The following is a 19,237-nucleotide window of genomic DNA, read 5'->3' on the forward strand; positions in this document are numbered from 1 at the left end:
AATTATTATTATTATTATTATTATTATTACAGTCATACCTTGGTTTAAGTACGCCTCGGTTTGAGTATTTCCAGTTTAAGTACTCCGCGGACCTGTCTGGAACGGATTAATCCACTTTCCATTACTTCCAATGGGAAAGTTCGCTTCAGGTTAAGTACGCTTCGGGTTAAGTACGGACTTCCGGAACCAATTACACTCATACCTCAGGTTAAGTACGCTTCAGGTTGAGTACTCCGTGGACCCATCTGGAATGGATTAATCCACTTTCCATTACTTTCAATGGGAAAGTTCGCTTTAGGTTAAGTACGCTTCAGTTTAAGTACTCCGTGGACCGTCTGGAACGGATTAATCCACTTTCCATTACTTTCAATGGGAAAGTACGCTTCAGGTTAAGTACGCTTCAGGTTAAGTACGCTTCAGGTTAAGTACAGACTTCTGGAACCAATTGTGTTTGTAAACCGAGGTATCACTGTATTAGTGCTTGCTTCTTCAGCAGAGCAAGCAGCTACAGCACAGAACCCTCAAAGAAGCAACTGGTTGAGTACATGGCTCTCTCCCCTGTATATCTTTGTCTTATTGGACTGTTGCCATTAGAATCTATCTATCTATCTTGCTGGATTGCCATCACAGGGAACAAGAACTGAACTTTCAAGCACCTTCCCACGTGCTAGATAACAACAACAACAACAACAACATGCTAAGAAAATACAGTGGCCCACAAATAAACAAGCCAAATGATCAAGCAAACCAGAACAGAGTTCTTCCTGTCACTACTGTACTCTTAAGCTCTTTTCACTACACGATTCCTTCTATTTAGAAGCACGCAACATTCTAAAGAACTTACCATAAGAACTTTATCCATGTAGAACTCCTTCCCAGGGCTGCCATCGTTATACTTGGTGTCAATGGCAAAACATAAGAAGAGGACATCCACGACCATTTCGTAAATGGATAGGAAGCAGTGAGCCACCAAGAATGCAAACAGGCAGACAATGATGAGCGGCAGCACCCACACGGTGTAGTCCCGTTGGTAGTTCAGCAGCATGATCCCTGCCAGGCCCGTGCAGCACACTATTAGAACCTGAAGAGCAGGCAGAGAGCAAACACAGCTGAACGAGGAATATCACAAGCTTCTCGGTGTTGCACAGGCCTCCACTTAAACCAGATCTGGAGAACAGAGGGAGATACAGAAACCCCCCTGCAGAGGCAATTGCGGTCCTTTGCCTTTCTAGAATGGGTGGCGAGATACTGCACACACATGCCATAAAATGTATAAGAAACACACATGGAGATTCATTATTTAATTTCAATACATTTCACAAATACACACACTGGGGGGTAGCTGAAGTTGTTTCTGAAGTCATACCTATTCTAGAGAGCAGCAGCAAGAAAGCATACTGTGATCATTTGGGTAAAGAAAAAATGGGTATGCATGTGTGGCAAGTATCTCAAGATGACGACTACGCTGCTCTCTGAATCATTAGATTCCTCCAATCTCTTTTCTCACTTGTAGGAGGAAAGTGCTCCTTCTCCCTAAGAATCCTTAGTAGACGTTTTTTGAAAAGTAATGGAAACCATTTCAAAGTTTCTTTCAAATAAGTTTTCCGAAGAAATACATATTAGTTTCATAAAAAAATTGATTTTCAGTGCACTTCCCGGTACAAATCTTGCTTTTTAAATGCACAAATGGATCGTTGCATCTTACTTCAATCTGTATCTTTGCTTAAGTTGAAAAGCAGAGCTCTTCTGGTATGGGGAGCAGTATTTCACTGACATTAACGGAGCGTGTTCTGCAGAGCTAATGTCAGCAGTTCCCATCGTTCTTTTATTTTCAGCCATCTGAAAAACGTGTTCTCCCTGCCTCAAGGGAGACCTTCGTGGTACATGTCAAATCCATTCTAAGCAAACCTCACTGTGCACTCCAGTCCCCCTAAGGCCATTATATCTAATTATGCGCTCACTCCTACCGCGACTTATTGATTTGTTTATTGGGGGGATTACAAAGTCTCCGCTTGGAAGTTCGGTTGGCTGCAGTATGAATTAATGCACAAAGAGCGGAAGGGAAGGAATTCATAAGTAGGACCCTAATGCCATGAGGTGGCAGTAGACATATTTGTCTTTGAAGACTGGTGCAAAGAGCACTGCAGTCTGAAAGGAGATCAAGTATTATTTATGTACGCGACAACTGCGGCTAGGACTTTGTTAGCCCAAAAATGGAAAACTCAGGAGTTACCGACGATTGAAGAGTGGCAGACGAAAATGATGGACTATGCGGAATTAGCAAGACTGACTAACAGGATCTGAAACCAGGGAGAGTCAAGGTTCCAAAAGGACTGGAGTAAATTTGTGGACTATATGGAGAAGAACTGTAGAAGTTTAAAGACACTTGCAGGACTGAAATAAATCCTACGAATTGACTTTAAGTAGATGAAATAAAGGAACTGCGAGGTAGGAGTGAATAAGAAAACCGAATGGGGGGAAGGAGGGAAGTCAAAGCTCAGCAGAGCAAAGAAAATTGTAAAGATTGATAAGATGTTAAGAAGAAAAAATTTGTGTTTATTATGTTTATTATGTGTTGTTGTGTTTGTGGCTGTATGTGTGGTTTGTTTTGGTTTAAATGTGTTTAATTGGAAAATCTAATAAATTGTTTTTTTAATTAAAAAACAAAGAGCACTGCAGTCAAAGAAAACGTGCTTTGAAATAGGAAAAAAAATACGGTTTGTTCATGGGTTACCTAGTATCAAAAGTTAAGATCAAAACTGAACCATCTGGGACTTCAGAAAGAGACGTCTTGGAGTCAAGGGCCAAATCATAAGTGTCAGGGAGGGTTGCTGGCTACCCTCGAGCAACGACACTCCAAACCATCTTGTCTTTAATATTTTTAATGTGAAAGTTATTTACAGTGCAAGAGCTTCATGAAAACATGTCTACTAAGTACTACAGTGGAACCTCGGTTTATGAACACCTCGGTTTACGAATTTTCGGTTTACGAACGCTGCGGACCCATCTGGAACGGATTAATTCACTTTCCATTACTTTCAATGGGAAAGTTCGCTTCAGTTTATGAACGCTTCAGTTTTTGAACAGACTTCTAGAACCAATTACACCCATGCTTTGGGTTAAGTACGCTTCAGGTTGAGTACTCCGTGGACCTGTCTGGAACGGATTAATCCACTTTCCATTACTTTCAATGGGAAAGTTCGCTTCAGTTAATGAACGCTTCAGTTTAAGTACTCCGCGGACCGTCTGGAACAGATAAATCCATTTTCCATTACTTTCAATGGGAAAGTTCGCTTCAGTTTATGAACGCTTCAGTTTATGAACAGACTTCCGGAACCAATTGTGTTCATAAACCGAGGTACCACTGTATCAGATTCTCCCAATGGCGCTTTTCGGCTCCCCCCCCCCCCCAGCAGAGTAGTTTGGGGACCCCAAATCTCCTCCCCCTGCATTTGTGAGCCGCTGATCACCTCAGTTCCGGGGTGAATTTGAAAGGACGCCCCTCTGCAGTTTCCCCGCTAGAACTCTCCGCTGGCCCCTCCTTCCTTGCTGCAAGTAGTGCTCTTGTATGCTGCCTGAGCCCTGGCCCGCTCCGCTCACTTCCTCCTCCCTGTCCCTCCGCTGTTGTCAGAGCCATTCGAAGACCTGGATTTGATGAGGGGTGGCTGTTCCCTGTAAGCCCACCCCCTTACAATAAGCTTTCAAATATTTAGAAAAATAAAAGCTCCTTTTTACTCCTCAACATGGATAATGTCTGCATTCCTATAGTCATTCATCCTGGTTCCTCCTAGCTACGTCCATTGAAATGGTCAGACTTTGGTTTATCTTCCAAGAGGAAAGTGAAAACATAAGAACACTAGCTGGGTTGCGTGAATGCCATGATTCTGCAAAAGTACAGGATGTAGTCTCAGGTGAAAAATGCAGCTTCCTAAGAATCTCAGTCTGCAATTAACTGCCCCCCCCCCCGGTCAGAATTATCAGAATTTCTTCGCCCCACTTTGGGCTTGACTGAGCAACTGCATGCTGTTTCTCTTTCTTGATTTAATTGTTTGATTAGTGATGATCTGTTTCACTGTTGTTTGTTGTTAACCACCTTGAATATTACTCTGGTGGGCAAAAAGGCAAGAGGGAAACTGGAACTCTGCTTACAAGCAATTACCAGTGTTACCCTCTATGCACAGAGTACACACTGCCCTGCAGTGTGCAAGAGAAAGAGACTTTTTGAGGAGAACCTCCATTTTTCGCACAGCCCTACCTTTCCTAGAAAGAGCATGAAGTCTCCCACTGTGTTTATGGCAGCCACTCGCAGAGCGTTCTCCACTAGTATCACAAAGGCATCCTTTGCTGAGGTGCAGAAGTTGGTGCTGTTGATAGCTGTGGCTGTATATGCATTCTGGGGAAAGAGAGGCAGAATGCCACTGGTTAGGTTCCCTTCCACTCAAACTCCCCAACATCTAAGACCTTCATAGACAATAACGTGAGTTTTTGACGGATACAACCCTTCACTTAGTCAATGTTGTAGCAAACAGTGAAGGGTTGTGTAAGATCTGATGAACAGACCAAAAAGATGATATAGATAAATTGGGGAGGGGGTGGGTTATATGTGACAAATATAGGACTCCTTTGAGTTATTTATGACTCAATTAGGAGCCACTAAATGCCGCCCGGCACGCTTTCTCTAGCGTCTCTGCTCCGTAGACCCGGGCTGGGCAGTGAAATATAGCAGAGTTCTTCTTTTCTCTTCTCATGCACAGCGGTAGCTTGTATAGCCGTTGGATAAAAAGCCTCTTAAGAACACACAGAGTCCGAGGTGTTCTAATAACTACTGAAGTTTATTTTACAGAGAAAACAACAAACAACCTGGTGAGCTCGCAGACATTTTGCGACCGTCTCCCAGGCAGAATCGAAACCAACTGAAACACAAAGAAAACACTTCCAGTACATTCTGTAACATGATATCTTCCTCAGTGGTCAGGTGGACAGTACACAGTTAACCCCTTGGTTACTTGTTACTCCTCACATTATAATCTGGCCCTTCCTGCACATAGAACAGGACGCAACGTGCCAAGTTCACCATTAAACTGTCCATTAAACACCCACCCACCTCCATGTTTCTATCAAAGGAAACTTGTGTATGATATAGTTTGTCCACTGCAATTCATTGTGGGTGTCCTGCAGATCAGGGCCATCCACAAATGCTCACTTTCTAAAATGCCTGGTGTTTTAAGATTTTCACTCTTACTGCAGGGCGTGCACACTGTGATAGACCCATATTTAACCGTTGCACAAAATGTGCTTTAGCTCATATGCAACAGCGTCACGATGGTTTCTCCTCCAAAACTTTAGACTTGTTCTTCTTTACAGCCAAGGAACCTCTGAGAGACCACAACGCACTTTAATTTCAGCAAAGGCTCTATTCCTGCAGTCCGTAACTGCATTCAAACGTTAACATGCCATTTAGCATCTTTCAGTTTAGAGCCAATTGCAAGAAGGTTGAGGTTAAACTTTCCAGCCTTTGAAAAGGAATGCCAGGGAAATATAAATTCTTACCTGATTTAGGTAAGTCAGGCACTTTTCTAAACACCAAAGGCAGCAAATGCAGGCTTTCAACATACATCTAGCGCAGGCATTTTCCTAAGATAGGAAGAACAGCAACAACAAAACGGAAATAATAATCAGAGAAAACATTAAATTGCATTAAGTGCTAGGGCGTGGGTTGGTATCTAAATAGTAAGTAGTTTCATATACAAGTCTCAATTTACACACATGCTTCCTCTGTAGAAAGGGTTCAGAGCCCAGCTTTAATACAAATGCTCCTGTAATTGGTGGTCACATAAGACCAAGTCAAACATGCAAAAAAAAGCTTCTTTTTCCCGGCATGAGGGAGAGAAATCATGTGGAAGATGGAATCAGGCAAAGAAACCTAAGTGTGACTCAGGCCATACACGGAGACAGTTAACCGCTATTTCCACAGTTGTGGTGACAAAAGTTATTCCTGCAATTGTGGAAATGGCCCTCTCTGCGTCTAGCCTGGTTCATGCTGAGACACCATCACTCCGGAGGGAGAATTGTGTGGTGGAAAAAGTGGTTGGTAGTCATGCCTGAATCAACCCACAGATCATACGGGACAAGGCTTTGGGGCCCACCCTCCTCATTATCTGGACTCTTGTAGTGGCCAAGCATCTCACCATCCACTTTCCCGTATAAAGTTGTTATAAGGTAAACTTCAGTCATGAAGAAAGCTTGCCAAAAGCTCTCAAAAGTCTGGCTTCATTTCTTTATCCACAACCTGAAAATTCTGCCGTGTTGACAATAACATTGAGATCCCTCCTTTGTATTCAAAGTGGCCAGCCACATCACACTGTGACACAGCCTTTATTTTTCACAACCCCCTTTTGAACAGGCTGAGCTTTAAATCATTACAGAAGCCTAAAAGGGTAGCCTCAAGAATTTCCGCCAACGTCTGGATCAGTGTTTTCCAAACTCGGGTCTCCAGCCATTTTTGGACTGCAATTCCCATCATCCCTGATCACTGCTCTTGCTAGCTAGGGATGCTGGGAGTTGTAGTCAAAAAACAGCTGGCGACCCAAGTTTGGGAAACACTGAACTTGGCTATTAAATTGTCCAAATGACATTCTAAAGATATATGTGCATTTTAAAAATATGTTCTAAATGTGCATTTAGTTAAATAAATAAAAAATCAGGCCCCAACAGAATCTGTTTTTTGTCCCTTTTCTGCACTACCCCCCAAACAGGTGTTTTTGCCACTTGTGCTTCAGAAGGCATGTTTTACTCATCGGGGTGAGAAGACAACTCTCCTTTTTAATCCAGAGGCATATCTGGCTTGTCACTTTGAGGAGCAAAATGCTGAACTAGATCGGTTTTGGGGACCCAGCCGAGCTGTTCTTATGCTCTATTTACATTTTTCACCTGTCAGTTCCACCAATGGCCCATAGTAATATAGCAAAGTGTTCCCCTTACTTTTCCTTTGACTTGGGTATGAATATACATGAGTATCATTCTTGGAATCTTCACTAAGGTAATAATGAAAGACCCTTTAGCCACAGTTCCTAGGTGGTAACAGATCAAGCGATTGACAGACGCCAGAATAGGTGTGAATGGCAGATTCCGTTTTTCTCTGTAGAGAAAAATTAAAAAAATACAAACGCAGTGACAACAGATAGCATCAGCAGACAAAAGCAGGTAGCAACAGTGTTACTCAGAGGCCAACTTGAGATGCGAAGAACCCTACACAATGGTAGTTCTGTAGTGAGTCTCAGCAATCATTAAGACCTCTGTCCATAAAGCCCAAGAAACAGAGAGACTAAAGGGATTCTTGATTAAGAAGGCAGAACTACCGTATCTAGTAACGTGTCTTGTCTATTACAGTGTTAACTGGTATCATGTGTTTCCTTGTTCAAATTAATTTTGTACATATCGCATCATGGCAGCCCCTTGCTGGCTTTGAGATGGCTATGAAGCTCTGCTTCATTAGCAGAAAATAAGATTTTGATTTCACACAGAACTGATCCAATCTTCTCCATATACTACGGCAGACAAAATGATGGCACCAATTTCGTAAAAGTATCGAAAGGCACAAACCAAGCTAACCAGGATCTGAAACCAGGATTTTAGAGCCTGGTTAGTAAACTGAGATCAAACCACAGTTCCCCCATTCAGATGTAACAGGAAACTGTGATTTAGATTATCCGCAACAGAAGCACTAGAGCCCCCATAGGAAAGAGGGGAGGGCAAAAAGGAGCTGTTCTCAGTTTCCTAAATCATTATTGATTAAGCTGAGATTGTTGCATCTGTTTCCTACTATAATGAAGGCTGTTAAAGGAGACCCAGGTCATGATCTTATTGCAGGAGTGAAATTGATTCAAAGAACCGATATGCGTGTTTAGCTATCTAGACCAAAACAATCAGAGCACCAGCCTATACATATTATGGGGCTAAAATAAACCAACATTTTAGATCAGTTATTCCCAAACTTGGGTCTCCAGTTGTTGGACCAACAGAAATAGCAAAGAACATGCAAAACTTGGGTTATTTACAAACAGGCCTGTGAATGAACAACAGCCGATTTCAAGAGAGAAAGAAGCTTAAGGTAAATGACAGAAATTAAACCATGCCAAGTCACCACGAGGAACCTGTTGCCTCAGGAGCCCAGGATGTAACTTTCATTCATTTTATTCACTTGGGAGTGGTCCACTTGCTTCTTCTTTGGCGACCATTCGTATCTGAGTAAGATTGTCTTCCATAAACACGGTTTTAACAATGGGTCCATAAGTGACTATGGAGACCAATTCTGGATCCACACGTCCTTCCACATTGGTTTCCGGGCGGGAATTGATCACGGTGAGGATTTGCCAAGCGCGCCTTCCTCTTAGAACGTTTCTCCCTCGGGTCCCGAGATCGAGTGTCTTCAAAGCCCATGACACCTTTGGTAAAGGCTGTTCTCCAACTGGAGCGCTCGCATGCCAGTGTTTCCCAGAGCGATTTTGGCCTTAAATGGAAAGCCTGGACTTTGAAGTCATCTTATTTTACTTGTTATTTGTATTATATTTACTGTTTTTAATTAGGTTTTGTAATTTTGGATTATGCCAAATGCTTTATCTGAGTGGATGTAGCAACCAAGTAATTTCGTTGTTCCCGCAAGGGGACAATGACAATAAAGATATCTTATCTTATCTTGTCAGTGTTTATACTACATTTTTTTAGATTTGCCTTGGGACAGTCTTTAAACCTCTTTTGTTGACCACCAGCATTACACTTTCCATTTTTAAGTTTGGAATAGAGTAGTTGCTTTGGAAGACAATCATCAGGCATCCGCACTACATGACCACTCCAACGAAGTTGATGTTGATGTTGAAGAATCATTGCTTCAACACTGGTGATCTTTGCTTCTTCCAGTACACGGATATTTGTTCGCCTGTCTTCCCAAGTGATGTGTAAAATTTTTCGGAGACACCGTTGATGGAATCTTTCGAGGAGTTGGAGATGGTGTTTATAAGTGGCCCATGTTTCACAAGCATATAGTAAGGTTGGTAGTACAATAGCTTTGTAAACAAGAATTTTGGTTTCCCTGTGAATGTCCCGGTCCTCAAACACTCTGCTCTTCAATCAGGAGAAAGCCGCACTTGCAGAGCTCAAGCGATGCTGGATTTTGGCATCAACGTTGGCCCTTGTGGAAAGGTAACTTCCCAGGTAGGAGAAGTGATCAACAAGGGGTCCACTTGCATGAGGAGCATAACATGAGAGAGACTGCCAGGGGCTGAGGAAGATGCGTGCACAGTGGACACATACTGTTCTCATAAGTGAAAAAAAAAGCCCTCTCTGGTGACACCTGAAGATGTCTAAATTCATGAAGAGACTGGAAGGAGAGCCAATACCCTCATTTAGGGGAACACTTTCAATCTGCAAGCAATGGTTTATTGGTTTTAGTGTGCTTTCAGCATTTTAAGCTGCTTTAAATGGAAATGTTGCACTGGTATAGTTCACTCCCATGTCTTTTACAATCAAAGTGATTTAAAATCATCAACAACTTTGGGTGCATTAATAAATGTAAGAGAACTTTCGATTTAGAGTTATATTTACAATATAAATAATATCACATTTAATAAATCCCCCCCTCCCTGTACTGAATTTCATTCACATTAGACAGGAAACTACTCCCTTAAACCTTGAAGGGAACAGTCTTCTGTCTAACTTAAATGAAATAATCTGAACAATGGTGATTCTTAACAAAATGTACCCTCTCTCATTTGAGACTTGTTCTGACCCACTGCATAGGTCATACAGATCAGAGCAGCCTAACTGCAGGGGTGGGTGGGTGGGTGACAGTGCTCTCTGCTGCTTATCTAACATACAAAATTTTTTTTGTACTTAGCATTTTTTCATATTTAGCCTACAGGCCTCAGCAAACAAAGCACCACACCCAGCAGTATTGAACTTTGATCGCCTCTGATGTAGTCACACCCCAGTCATGCAAAACAGCCACTGCAGACGTACGAGATCCAATATTGGCCAAGGTGCTGTTTACACAGAAACTGTGTTCTAGGTGAACAAGAGAGTGGAATGTTACAGGTAGGTAGCCGTGTTGGTCTGAGTCGAAGCAAAATAAAAAAAATTCCTTCAGTAGCACCTTAAAGACCAACTAAGTTTTTATTTTGGTATGAGCTTTTGTGTGCACGCACACTTCTTCAGATACACTGAAACAGAAGAGCCAGACCCTTATGTATATTCAGAGGGTGGTGGGGGTGGGTGGGAATGGGTGATGGGCTGATAGGAGTGGTAAACCTGTTGATGGCTGTTAACGACTGCTGAGGACTGCAATAGGTCCTGCAGGAAAAAAGCAAGGGCTGAGGCGCTAAAGAAAGGTTGATCATGCATAATGAGATAAGAATCCTATGTCTTTGTTCATCCCAGGTGGCTCCATGGTTTTAAGCTTGGTAATGAGTTCCAATTCCAGAGAGTGGAATGTCTATTACAGATCAAAACCAGCCAAGCACAATACTGGAGGCTTTGCCTTTGAGTTTCATCTTCTCATTATACCATCTGCCCATGCCCTGTTTACTTCTGAGGTTTTAGAGAACCAGCCTCTCGTGATTAAACTGCCCCGGAATCTCTCACCTTGTAAAATAATATGTCACAACGGCTCCTGCTACAGTCATCTGTTGACAGGCAAGGATGAATTCACTGATCCAAACTAACCCCACGACGTGATACCACCACATGTACCTCAGTGGGCCTGCAACGTGGAACTCTACAAAGCCCTGGTCGTTTTTGACAGGGCTACCTAGAAGCAGAAATAGAGAGGAAGGGAGAAAGGCATTCAAAATAGGCCATTGCACAGCAACACGACATGTTTAATATCGGCACAAAAGAATTATGCCCATGGAGCAACTCCTCGCTTTACGAGGCAGAGGTATATTCTACGGGTATTTAAAAAACAAAATAAAAACAATAAACACTGTCTTTCTGTCTTAAAAAAAAAGAACTCCAAAGGTGGCAAACATATCTCGATTAAAAAACCCACATGATGACAAATCAAGTAACTTATTAAGATTTGCTAAATGACACTTAAAGGAGCCAGGATATTATCCTATAGCCTCCACATACTCTATAGAAGAGCCATGCCTTTACAACAGGCATCCCCAGACTTCGGCCCTCCAGATGTTTTGGACTACAATTCCCATCTTCCCCAACCGCTGGTCCTGTTAGCTAGGGATCATGGGAGTTGTAGGCCAAAACATCTGGAGGGCCGCAGTTTGGGGATGCCTGCTTTACAACATAGAATCATAGAATTGTAGACTTGGAAGAGTCATCTAGCCCAACCCCCTGAAATGCAGGAATCTTTTGCCCAACATGGGACTTGAACCCACGACCTTGAGATTAAGAGTCTCATGCTCTACTGACTGAGCTACTGAGGCAGAAGGCCAGCAATAATGGGTCCAGAAGGGCTTCTTTCAGGAGACCATTTCAGAATGACGGTGCCACAAAGCAGAAATGTCCCTCTGCCGTGTAACTGTCCGCTAACTCACAAAGAGTGGGGAATGCAGAAGGATCTGAACTTAATCTAAGCTGGGCTGGGGCCCCTCCTGCCTGTGGGTCTAATTAGGCCTACCAAGCTCCCCCCACCAACACCTGATATATCGTGCACACGTCTTACACGATACATGACGTCAGGTTTGGAGCAGGTAAAGACATGGGTCAGCCAAAGGGGGTTTGCAGGAACCACCAACCAGCTGATCAAAGGCATGGGCACTGCAGGCTCCGACGATCAGCTAACTGTCGGGTCCGCAAAGCGTCGTGCACAGCAACGTGCAAGCACTCATGGTCAGCTGGTGGTTGGGTCTTGCAACCCCCAGCTGCTGAGTGCTTGGTGTTCTGATTTCAAGCAGTTTTTGACTTCAAACCGTGTGTGCAAAATCACGCCGCCCACCTGTCTGGGGGTGAAGTGAGGGAGATAGAAATCTGGCCTGCCAGCCAGAACCAGCTCCTCACCCCTGATTAGGCAGGTACATAGAAGAAGAGATGATCCTCCAGCTATTCTAGTAGTAGTCCAGGGCCTTAAAAGCTAAAACCAGCACTCTAACGGGGCTCAGAAACAAATCAGCAAAGGGTGAAGAATTTTAAATATTGGCGAAAGGCATTCGCTACGGCAGATCACAGGAAATAAATGGGCTGCCTTATTCAGGATTGGCTGGAGTTTTCAAGTGCTTTCCCTGCAGGCACAAAGCGGGAAAGTTCAGCGCCTGCCTTTAACATCCATGCGCACCTGCTGCGAAGCCACGGCTCAATGTGCTCATACATAAAGATCTCATGCCTTGTTTTGTTTTCATTTATTTTAATGCAGACTCATTTACTTGGCTGAATTTCATTTGATTCGGTCAATAGAGAAGAGCGACACATAACACTTTCTGAGGTTAGCAAAGAGGAGGAGAGACAGGAATTATGAAATTGTGCGGGATTTACATACCTGTGGTACCTAGGAAGAGCAAGACCGCGATCCAATAGATCCAGAAGAGCATGAGGGCAAAAAACGTCCAAAATGGCTGGAAGACGAGTAGTGGCAGGTGAATGAAGACCTTGCCAGCCACGTGGAACAAGGCAATGGTGAGAGATACTCGCTTGCGCATAACTAACATGATCAACAGTAAGATAACCTGCAAAAGGAAGGAGACTTGTTTTAGATGAATTCTACCTACTGAGACAAGACTCCAAAGTCTCACCCACAGCTCCGGAACTTAATTTTATATGTAATGTTCCTAGCCTTAGTCGTCATTACAAAACGTATGAAGCCATCCTGACTTCATGAGCCACCTACTAACAATACAGTGGTGCCCCGACTTACGAATTTAATCCGTTCCGAAGGCACCTTCGTAGGTCGAAAAATTCGTAAGTCGAAAAGCACCATTGGAAACGCGATTTCCCACAGGAATGCATTGGAAACGGAAAAAATCGTAAGTCGAAGCAACCCCATCTAAAAATTCGTAAGTCGGAAAAACCCTATCTAAAACTGCCGCGGTTTCCTTTCAGATGTCGAGAAATTTGTAAGCATGCGGCCATTTGCCCCATTCGTAAGTCGAAAAATTCGGTTGTCGAGTCGTTCGTAAGTCGAGGTACCACTGTAATGGGTGCATTTATGGGCATCACAGCACATAACTGGTCAGAGAAACCTGAGCACCAATTGATGCAGCCCTTTTGTTGCCCACCAGTGTTTCAAAAAGTGGTGACTTACTGAAGTGTGTATCTAACCAAGGATATTTCACTATACTTCCACTTCCTCACATTTCTGGTTTAAGAGCAAAGTTTGCATCACTATGCGGATGACCATACCACTAGCTCCATATGTAAACTTAAGCTTTTATTGTTTTATATATCCCTCTCCTTGCCTCCAGACTCATCCTTCTCATGCTAAAAACAAAACAAAAACCCTTCAGTACCACTGACACCTGTCCCTCTCTCACTCACTCACATACACAGAGAAAGCAAACAACAGCCATAATGTTGTTATAAATGCACTGCTGTCAATGGATTTCTATGGGCTGGTTCACATAAGATCTCAGTGCCAGCGGCGGAGGAAGCCACTGGGGTGCCTGGGGCAGCGCACCTATAGGAGCGGGGCGAGATGAGCCTCTGGGGCCTCCTCCCTGACTCCTCCCACTCAGCCGCCCTATAGCTGGGGGGGGAGGCAGCGGGCAGACTGCTTCGGCAGCGCAGAGCCTGCGTGCACCCAAGCCACCCGTCTCTCCCAGGAGAGACATGTGGCTCGGGCATGCTGCAGGCCCTACGGTGAGTGCCGCCCGGCATTTTGTCACCCCCCTCAGTGGTGACACCCAGGGCAGCCCGCACCCACTGCACCCTCCTTCCTGCTCAGTGCTTAGTTTCACGTTCGGCAAAATGCAGGAGCAATTGGAAGAAAGGGGCACTTGGGTGACATGAGAGGGGCATATCCACTATGGGTTGCATCAACTAGTTTTTACTCAGAAAAGACCCATTGAAACGAATGCACCTTTGTTGGTCATGTCCATTAATTTTAATTAATTCCAGAATCTCAGTATGACTGATGTTGGATACAACCCAATGTCCTAATTGATGCGGCAGGTTCCAGGCCCTGTGGGAGGCAGCCTACAAGCCCGTCTGCCTTCTCCCCGCACAGAAAACCTACCTGATACTCCACAACGTACGAGGGTTGCTTCGCGTTTTCCTACAGGGACTAGGGGAATAGGCCTGTACCTGTGTGTACAGCATCACACATACGAATTGCAAATGCTTACTGCATGAGCGAGAAAGCTGTCATTTGCAGCCGTGAAGCTGAATACTTTGCTTCCTGCTCTGGCCTACACAGATATGCAGCATGTGTCAAGGAGCCCTGACTCCACAGCTATTAAATACGTACCGTGAAGACCGTAGCTGCAATGGCATAGATCAGAAGGGCCTGACGATTGTCTTTGGCTATTTGAAGCTGATCCACTGTAAGAGTATCACTAGGAGACTTCCGCTGCTTGGCGTACAACCACCACAATATTCCAGTACCACCTGTGCCCACGAAGGAGGAGATATTGTGCATTTCAGTTTCGCAACATACGTGTAATAATGTATAAGGAGCACAATTAGCTTGGCCAGTTTCATCCTTTACCAGGCTAGATTCAGACTTCTCTGATCTGCTGCAACATAAATGTCAGGGCGGTGTGGCATTCTGATATCGCAAAAGACAACTGATCAAAGAGGGCTTGCTTTTTACAAGACATCTTACCAGAGCTATGATGCTGTTCCGTAATTAGAAGCTGAGGAGTTCCAGGCAAGAAAAGGTTATACACAGGAATTATTAACTAAGACACTCAATAGGCTAGGATATGGTGATCGGCATGAACCAGAATCGCAACTGGCACCTCTCCCTGAAGCCTGCTCATAGATGTCTCTCTATTTCTTGAGGCCTTGCTTTGCATTCCACCTTCATCACTGGTGAGAACTAAGAGGGATTTTTTTTTAAAAAAAAAGCTGGGATCAATGGAGCATCCATTTGCCCTTCCCCCCAAATACATTTTTGACCCCGGCTGAACTTCTCAGTTCCCTTTGGTGGATGCTGTTTTTGCTGAAATGGTAACTTGACAGGAGACAACCATCTTAACTGCTTACTACTCTTTTAATGATTGTTTCCCCTGGTCCTTTGTATCCTGCTTTGAGCAGATTCTGTTTGCTGGAAACTGAAACTTGGAATTCTATAAATAAATGCCCTCTTCTCCGATCTCCAAATCATCTTGCCCAAGGATCACGAGGTGGAAAGGGTTATTATCTGCTTCCTCCTCCAACTTCTGGCTTGAAGAAAACTGCTGTTAGTGGGTGGCTTTTCACAAATGCCTCATGCCAATATTGATGCAGTGCATCAATACAATTAGGGCAAAGACAGCCAATAACACTCTTGTAATTTTATAGCTTTTTATCTTGTATCACTATCTTTCCCTTGCCTGCTTCTTTTGCACTTTTCTATTCAGCGAAGTCTTATTCCCTGAAATCATCAATGGGAGGTAATTGTGGAATGTAAATATTGCCAGTGCTTTGTCCCTTTATTTTTCTTTCTAATAATTGGCCGCATCCTCATTCAGTCCCATAAATCCTTAAACCAAATGGATATTGCTCCCATGGGCATAGCTTTAATAGTGCAACAATGGCTGCAAATCAATTGTTTCTGAAGTAGAAGGTGAATGGTTTTAAAGGAAGCAAGAAGGACAAAGGGAAGCGTCACTTCCCTACTGATCTCTTCCAGTGTCTCTCTTTAAAGGCAGGAAAATGAACTCCCATCTTTGCAATGCTCATAGAACAACCCAGAAGGACATACAGTGGTACCTCTACTTACGAATGGAGCTCCGTCCGCCATCTTGGATGCGGTTTAGATAGGATTTTTTCTACTTACGAATTTTTAGATAGGTTTGCTTCGACTTACAAATTTTCTCTCCCAATGCATTCCTATGGGATTCGACTTACAATTTTTTTTCGACTTATGAATGTACGTTCGGAACGCATTAAATTCATAAGTAGAGGTACCACTGTATGCGCCTCATTCTCAAGTCATGCTTCAACATTTGCCTGAGCAGACAAATGCCAGGGCACATCACACAAGGTCCACCCCCACCCTTGGCTCCATCCCTGACCTTCCCAACATTGCACAGGCTTCACTTGAACACAAGTAAAGTCTTCCAGGTGATCAGGGACCCTGCTTTATCTGGGTTTCTGGGTATCACTCCAAGGGATTCTACTCGTATTCAAACGTACACAAGTAGAAGCTCCACACAGTGATTTCCTGCACAACATGGGAAGGGCAGGGACTGGATGAGGCCATGCCCATGACAACGTTGGGAATGATGCTTGCATGTGATCTGGATTCTGGCAGATAGATACCCATAGCTAAGGGACCATTTGGATAGAGGGTGTCCAGCATAGGACCGCACTAGTTAACCCCCCCAAACATATGGAATTTTCAAGGTCCCTTTCAATTGGGGTTTAGGCCCAGTTTTGGCACAGAAACTGCTTTGGTTGCCCTGCATTTGTTGGGAGAGAGACAGGGGAAATATGTCCGAGTTAATTCTCCTCAAACTCTTAGCGGCTTTCAATACCATGAAACTGCCTGAGTTGGGGATGGTGTCACCGCTTTGTGGTGCTTCCAGTTCTACTTGGGAGCTCAGCAACCAGAGGGTGTTGCTTGTGGAGTGCTTTTCAACCCCGTGGAGCCTTCAATGTGGAGCTCCTCAGGGCTCAATTTTATCCCCTATGCCATGGGTCGGCAAACTAAGGCTCGCGGGCCAGATCAGGCCCAACTGCCTTCTGGATCCGGCCCGCTGAAGGTCCGGGAATCACCGCATGGATCGCCAGCGCGCATGTTCTTTCACTCTCACTCACACGGCGGCAGCACCTCCTCCCTCCCTCCTCCTGGCTTCTCCCCACCCTGCCTAGAGGAGGAAGGAGGCTAAGCTTTGTTGGTGCCAGCAGCAGCAGCGATTGAGCAGCCACCATTTTAAGCAGCCCCTCTCCGGAGCCCTTTCACGCACCGCTCATCATCCCTCCGCTGTCGCCTCCAGCCCCTGCCGCTCGCAAGACACAGGGGCTCGTAGTGCTCTTGCATCGTCCCCCCCCAAATAGTCCGGCCCCCACAAGGTCTGAGGGACAGTGGGCCAGCCCCCTGCTGAAAAAGTTTGCTGACCCCTGGCCTGTGCTATTTAACATCTACATGAAACCGCTGAGTGGGACCATCCAGAGTTTTGGAGGACGTTGTCAGCAATATGCCGATGACCTACAGCTCTACTTCTCCATTACATCGGCAGGAGAGGCAGTGGATGTGCCTTGGTAATGAGATGAGATGAGAGCTAACAAACAAGCTCAATCCAGATACGACTGAGGGACTGTTAGTGGGTGGTTCCCTAGCCCGGATGGATGGGAGGTTGCCTGCTCTTGATGGGGTTACACTCTCTCTGAAGGAGTGGGTATGTAACTTGGCAGTACTCCTGGATCATTTGCTGTCGCTTGAGGTTCAGCTGGTTCCTTCACTGCAAGAAGTGAGGTTACAGGGAACCAGAGAGAGGGCCTTTTTGGTAGTGGCGCCTGCCCTGTGGAACGCCCTCCCATCAGATGCCAAGGAAATAAACAACTCTCTGACTTTCAGAAAACATTTGAAGGCAGCCCTGTATAGGAAAGTTTTTAATGTTTGATGTCTTACTGTGTTTTAATTTGTTGGAAGCCGCCCAGAGTGGCTAGGGCAACCCAGTCAGATGGGCACAACAACAACAACAACAACAACAACAACAACAACAACAACAGACCAGCTTCAGCAACTTACCAAGTGATCCCAGAACAACAAGAATTGTTAAAATCCAAACAAGCACTCTTGAAATGTATCTTATTATCACCATCATAATCATGGAAAGCACTGCAGAAAACAAAAGAAAATAAGAAGGGTAATTATTTAAAGTGGAACCAGCAAAAACAAAAAAAGAGACTTTATTAATACAAATACAATTGAATTCCCTTTTTAACTGTTTGTACAAAAATGTACAAGATAAACTATCTACCCTACTCAGTGTCTGATTTGCCAGTTAAACAAACCAACCCTATATGAACATTTATACACATCATGGGATATACGGTATGTACTTAACAGAGAGATGCAGACACGTACAATGACAGAACAAATGTTGACATGATAGAGCTGCAACTTTATTATCATGAGTTGCAAAAATACCGCACAACTCATGTTGAGCACAACCCAAAAAGTTGCATGCAGACACACACATGCTCAAAAAGCACAATTATTATGACAAGTATGAATTTAAGATGTCAAGATTGTGACAAGAACCACATGCTACTTTATGCTTGAGCTGCGTTTTTCAGGAGAGGTCATTAAATAAGATCTTTTCACTGCCAATCTTCTACTTGTCTAGCTCTTTGTTGATTTGGAACATGAAGGTCTCATCGCTTGGCACTTAGTATCATAATGCCAGCATGGGCAAGTGTCTCCTACAAACTACATTGCCTTGGGAAAGCATGAAGAGCTCCAATGGCTTTCAGACTGCAGGTATAACTTGGGAGGTGGCCCTGTTCCTGAAATGAACCTAGCTGGTCATTCACAGCAAAAAAACAAAGTTCTAGTTACAGGTAGGTAGCCGTGTTGGTCTGAGTAGAAGCAAAAATAAAAAAAATTCCTTCAGTAGCACCTTAAAGACCAACTTAGTCGGTCTTTAAAGTGCTACTGAAGGGTTTTTTTTTATTTTAGCAAAAAACAAAGTTTGTTTATGTGTATGCAAATGTAAAGGTATACTGTAGCAAAAGCCCAAAATTAGCAAGTACTGTATCCAAAAACACAGAAGAGCAGGTGAATGCTGACAATCACTTAAATCTGACGCAGAACATACGCTAGTGAATACTGATAAAATGGGGAAATGCCTATCAGTTTTCAGACATTTAGTAACTTCAGCCGGGATTGTCAACATTCACAATGCATGCCAGCATTCACCGACATTTGGAATATTCACTGCTGCATGAAATGTGAAGGCTTTTAAGTGAAAATCAGCTACACTGACCATAACTTGGCAACAATCGTGCAAAATCAATTTAACTTAGTTACCAAGTTTCAGAGGTCTACATTTCCATTATTCCTCCCAAGGTGACGAGTTTAACATGCTTGTGCTTCTCTGTTATTTTAATTGTCTATTTATTCTACTGTAACAGGTCTTGATAT

General features: G+C 43.9%; 1 protein-coding gene and 1 non-coding gene across 5 annotated transcripts in view; both read right to left on the reverse strand.

Moving 5' to 3' along the window:
• The window catches only part of SLC44A1 (solute carrier family 44 member 1), an 81,795-nt gene that overhangs the window by 11,438 nt on the left and 51,120 nt on the right, over window positions 1-19,237 (reverse strand). For all 4 annotated transcript variants that reach the window (XM_060268884.1, XM_035140582.2, XM_035140583.2 and 1 more), the window contains exons 7-14: window positions 17,840-17,929; window positions 14,408-14,547; window positions 12,485-12,671; window positions 10,636-10,801; window positions 6,982-7,138; window positions 5,551-5,634; window positions 4,256-4,393; window positions 845-1,081 (exon numbers count right to left, since the gene is read on the reverse strand). In XM_060268884.1, coding sequence (XP_060124867.1) covers window positions 845-1,081; window positions 4,256-4,393; window positions 5,551-5,634; window positions 6,982-7,138; window positions 10,636-10,801; window positions 12,485-12,671; window positions 14,408-14,547; window positions 17,840-17,929 — 1,199 coding nt within the window. The remainder of the gene's footprint in view (window positions 1-844; window positions 1,082-4,255; window positions 4,394-5,550; window positions 5,635-6,981; window positions 7,139-10,635; window positions 10,802-12,484; window positions 12,672-14,407; window positions 14,548-17,839; window positions 17,930-19,237) is intronic.
• On the reverse strand, window positions 11,363-11,435 carry TRNAK-CUU (transfer RNA lysine (anticodon CUU)). The gene has a single exon. It is a non-coding gene; the product is annotated as a tRNA-Lys (tRNA).

The sequence above is a fragment of the Zootoca vivipara genome, chromosome 16 (assembly GCF_963506605.1).
Source record: "Zootoca vivipara chromosome 16, rZooViv1.1, whole genome shotgun sequence".
Classification (NCBI taxonomy): Eukaryota; Metazoa; Chordata; class Lepidosauria; order Squamata; family Lacertidae; genus Zootoca; species Zootoca vivipara.